Source organism: Aptenodytes forsteri, unplaced genomic scaffold, assembly GCF_000699145.1.
Source record: "Aptenodytes forsteri isolate BGI_AS27 unplaced genomic scaffold, ASM69914v1 Scaffold286, whole genome shotgun sequence".
NCBI lineage: Eukaryota > Metazoa > Chordata > Aves > Sphenisciformes > Spheniscidae > Aptenodytes > Aptenodytes forsteri.
Window position 1 is genome coordinate 748,611 of NW_008794491.1, and position 4,749 is coordinate 753,359.

Here is a 4,749-nt window from a genome sequence, read left to right on the forward strand (position 1 = left end):
ATCTATCTAGATCCCTCTGCAAGGCCTCTTGTCCCTCCAGAGAGTCAACAGCACCTCCCAGTTTAGTATCAACAGCAAACTTGCTAATGGTGCATCCAGATAATTGATAAAAATATTGAGCAGAACTGGCCCTAGAACTGAGCCCTGAGTGACACCGCTGGTGTCTGGTCGCCAGCCAGGTGTAGCCCCATTCACTACAACCCTTTGAGCCCTGCCCTTCAGCGCACCATGTACCTGCTCATCTAACAGTTGGACAACTTGTCCAGAAGGATGCTGCAAGGGACAGTATCAAAAGCCTTACTAAAATACAGAAAAACTACATCCACTAGGTGGGTGACCTTAGACTATTAGACTTAAGGCACTTTCTTGTCACAAGTCCCTGAAAGTGATGATAATTCTTCAGGGAATTTCTCACAAATAAGGTGGGAATTTGAAGCTCTATTATTGGACCTTATACTGCTACATAAGGAAGAATATATTACAGCTTCATCTCTGTCTCAGAGCTATGTTCAGACAAGGATAATAGAAAAAATTACCCTTATATCTCAGGATGGAGAGGCAGGCAGGCAACGGAGGCTAAAGTTTAGACTAAAGCCTGTGGTAAAGAGACAAGCAAGAGAGCAGATGACTGTGCAACTTTGCAAACAACTATCACAGTTTTAACATTTTACTATGTGGTTTCCATTTGCTCTATGACTGGAGGTCACCACCTTAAAGCTGAACTGTTAGAAGAAAGAGTGTCAGAGCCCCTAGACTTCCTGAAAGCAAAATCAATTGGATTAGTTGAAGCCATTGCTGAGAACGTTTTGAGGTACATGTCTGCCTTTGCACTGAAAAGGATTAGGAAGTGCTTGCTTGATCTCTTATGGATTCTGTGCCCTGAGGACAATAAGTTCTTCTTGTGAAGGATAGAGCCACCCTCTGTGGGTGGTAAGATCTTAGCCCATTGCAGAAAAAGCTAACATGAGTCACAAGCACACAGCACCATTCTTGCCTGGAATTCAATTTATACCATGCTTAAGGAAAGCTGGTGATCCCTGTAATTTTAACATTGCTGCCACTTCAGTGATATCTGTTGGGTAAACTTCCAAGTCTCTTTTGATAGAGATTAATATATTTGTCTTGAGAACTTCTTGAAACAAGGAGTGTTAATAGGAAGTCATGACTGTATTACTACTAACAGGGCAAAGATTAGTACAGCTTTCAGCATTTATAAATCAATCTGGATGACGAGGATTTCTTTTGGTTTTCCAGACATGGATTGGATGCGAAAAAATATTTAGAAGTTCTTTTGAAAGGAGTGACCAAATTCAAGATAGAAGATGGCAGTGTCCCCTCCCATCTACTCATCTATGGTGCATTAGCATTTCCCATTGCTATGAATGACTCCCACCAGGCATTCCTTGCAGCTGCACACTATGGCAGGGGCCATGTTGTGGTACTCACTCATGAAAACTTTTTCCAAGCATCAGCAATGAAAACCTTTATCCTCAATGCCATTGGTTGGCTTGATGCTGGGAAGGGAGGACAAGTTGGTATTGCTGGTGATCTGCAGGACTTTTTCACTCTTCTAAGCCAGGAGAAGATTCCTTGCAAGCTAACAGATCTTAAGGAAAACTTGAGCGTGTACTGCTGCAAAGCCTACAGTGATGAGGAGGTGGAGAAGATTCATAAGTTTGTTTCAAGGGGCGGTGGTCTGCTGGTTGGAGGACAGGCATGGTCCTGCAGAGAATGCTGATGAGAATGCCATTGCTGGGTTCCCTGGGAGCGAACTACTGCACAAGTTTGGAGTTGGTATCTTGGGAGATGCCAACATACTAGCACCAAGTCAGCCAGTCTTACATCCTGATGAGGTTTTCTCACAGTACCACTTTTGCAAGGCACTCTACCAATTTTGGCAAAACCTCAAGAAAAAAGAAGCTTTAAAGCCACCATATTCCTCCTGGCTCAAGAAATTAGCACAGGACTCAACAATGTTCCTGAGGATTCTGGCTCAGACCTCCCTAGCTATGTGGTCTGTTCAGGAGGAGATGGCTGAGCTAGTGCTTTCCCAGGGGGTTCCTGACGTCAGTGCTGACAGCCCAGTCAAAGGCAGCTCTGAGGAAATGGTTTTAATCAACATAGCTGCAGAGTTCTGTGACAACTTCCCTGATGTACGAAAACAAATATGTGCTCCCAACCGAAATCTTCCAGAAAGGACTACATCCCCGACTGTAACTGTTCAGATTGATGGAAGAAATGAAAGTAGGGGATATTTTTCTATTTCCTTCCTCAGCAGCACCCAAACTGTGGAATGGAATGAGGCTGACCAGAGTAATCTATAAATATAATAGCCTAAATCTCTCTGCTTCCTTCCTGTCCCAGCTTTCTTCTGGGATTGCATGCTCACCATGTAGTCAGAAATACCTCGGTCTTATGATGGATGCTGTCATATTGATCATTTGATCTTCTGTTGGGTACAATTTTGGTCAGATGATGAATGAATTTTTTCGTTATGCAATATGGGAGCTGTCCAGGCATATGGCCCATAAATGCTTCCAGAGGAAGCAATTTAACATTACATTTGGTCAATGTAAAGTACCAGTACTGCTCTTTGTCAAATTCAGGTGCAAATTCAGGTGCAATGACATTTCACCTGAGGATGTCATTGCATGGAGCTGTGTGTTTTGTCTTGCTTGAGGAGAGCTTCTCTGGAAAGAAAAAAATCCCACACTGTTATGGAGTGTTTCTAGTTGGACATATAAAATCACAAGTCACTTTTGGAGATTGTCCTGCATTCTTTTCAGAAACAAGCATCACTTCCGATGTTTGTTCATTTTTTTTTTAATAAAATTTTACCAGAAAGGTCACCTTGATATCAAGTTTATCCAACTGAACTAATTTTTATGACGTGAGGGTGGGGCAGGATTATCTTGATAGTTTAGTTTAAAATTTCCTTGCATTTTCTCAATTCCCTCATAAATCATTAAGAATTCAAACTTTTCAAAAAAGTTTCAGCATTAGCTGTTGGTCAAATGGGAAGGATTCAGCACAAAGGTGAAAGCTTCAGAAAAGTAATTTATTAGAATTAGAATTGAAGCTGCTGTTGAATTTCATCTGTAACTTGAAGACTATCATATGACTTATGTGTTTCTCTCTTGATAATGGCTGGGGTTCTTTCTAAGGTCCAGAAGCATGGAGAAGCACTGGGCTTTATATTCCTCCTAGAAGAATAGCCACTCTGCATTTTGCCGCTTCTGCTGTTGCAGCTAACTTGGAGGTAAACATTTGCCTTTGTTTCTCATTACAGTCAGAAGAACTTTCATTGCTTCCATTCTCATTTCTTTGAAGTTTGTCGTGGCCTTACTGAGACATGAATCACAAACAATTTCTCCCCAAGTTTCTCCTATCATAAACCTCTTTCTACGTTTCTCAAGTTATACTCTCTCGCTTCTGTCCTGAAAAATGACTGCCCTATGCAGCTGTAATGGACACACCTCTGATTTTCATCTGCTCCATACTGTGGCCATCTCATGTTGGTCTCATACCTACTCTGTGCCCTTCTCCATTCCCCTAGAGAAGGCAGAGGTCAAACAAGACAAATATCTATATTGTTGCTTTCAAGATTAAAGGAATAATCCCTGTATTGACAGTGAATAGGATGAGAAATAATAAGGTTGAATGTTGTCTATGTCTATGACTACTAGATATTTCTGCCCGCTATAAAAAAATCTTACTTGTCCTACCTTACTGTCTTCTGCTATCATCCTGCCTCATTTCAAGGCCTCCAAGCTGTTTTCTTTCAAGTTTTCTTACCTTTGTCATCAGGACAGATGAACAGCCACACTATAAAAAAAATATTTTTGTGGGGCTTGTATCTTGACTCTGAAACCAGCCCCTACGTAACTGTAAGTAAAAAGGGATAAACACTACCATAGAGGTAGTTATCCAAACAGTATTATCTCATAGCAGCGTGGGTTGTTTTTTCTCTTTAAAGGGACAATAATAGGACAAGCTTTGGGCAGAATTGGGCAGAACTAGTCTGGGAACCAGGGATTCCCATGTCTTCAGTCACTGATGGCTGGCTCATGTGGGCATTACAGTGTTTCAGAGAGTGCATGGAAAGCAGGTGAATTATTATAAATGGGAACATTATCCCCTTCCCCAGCTTCCTTTATCCTTGCTTGTTTCATATCAGAGTAAGCTCTGCTCATGCTCTGCTTTTCACCTTTATGTTACTGTATTGGGTTTGCAAGGCAAGGTTTTGGTAGCAGGAGGGGCTACAGGGGTGGCTTCTGTGAGAAGCTGCTAGACGCTTCCCCCATGTCTGACAGAGCCAGTTCCAGCTGACTCCAAGATGGACCCACCACTGGCCAAGGACGAGCCAGTCGGCGACGGTGGTAGCACCTCTGTGATAACATCTTTAAGAAGGTGACAAAGTTACTGTGCAACAACAAGTGCAGCCAGAGAGAGGAGTGAGAATATGTGAGAGAAACAACTCTGCAGACACCAAGGTCAGTGGAGAAGGAAGGGGAGGAGGTGCTCCAGGCACCAGAGCAGAGATTCCCCTGCAGCCCATGGTGAAGACCATGGTGAGGTAGGCTGTCCCCCTGCAGCCCATGGAGGTTAACGGTGGAGCAGATATCCACCTGCAGCCCGTGGAGGACCCCACGCTGGAGCAAGCGGATGCCCAAAGGAGGCTATGATCCTGTGGGAAGCCCGTGCTGGAGCAGGCTCCTGACAGGACCTGTGGACCCGTGGACAGAGGAG

The 4,749-nt window shown here is 43.3% G+C and overlaps 1 protein-coding gene across 1 annotated transcript in view; it reads left to right on the plus strand.

Annotated features, from left to right (window-relative positions):
- LOC103908547 (TRPM8 channel-associated factor homolog) overlaps positions 1-4,749 on the plus strand; it is a 16,059-nt gene that overhangs the window by 2,126 nt on the left and 9,184 nt on the right. The window contains 2 exon segments of the mRNA XM_019475027.1: positions 1,255-1,722; positions 1,724-2,153. Of these exon segments, the coding sequence (XP_019330572.1) occupies positions 1,255-1,722; positions 1,724-2,153 (898 nt within the window).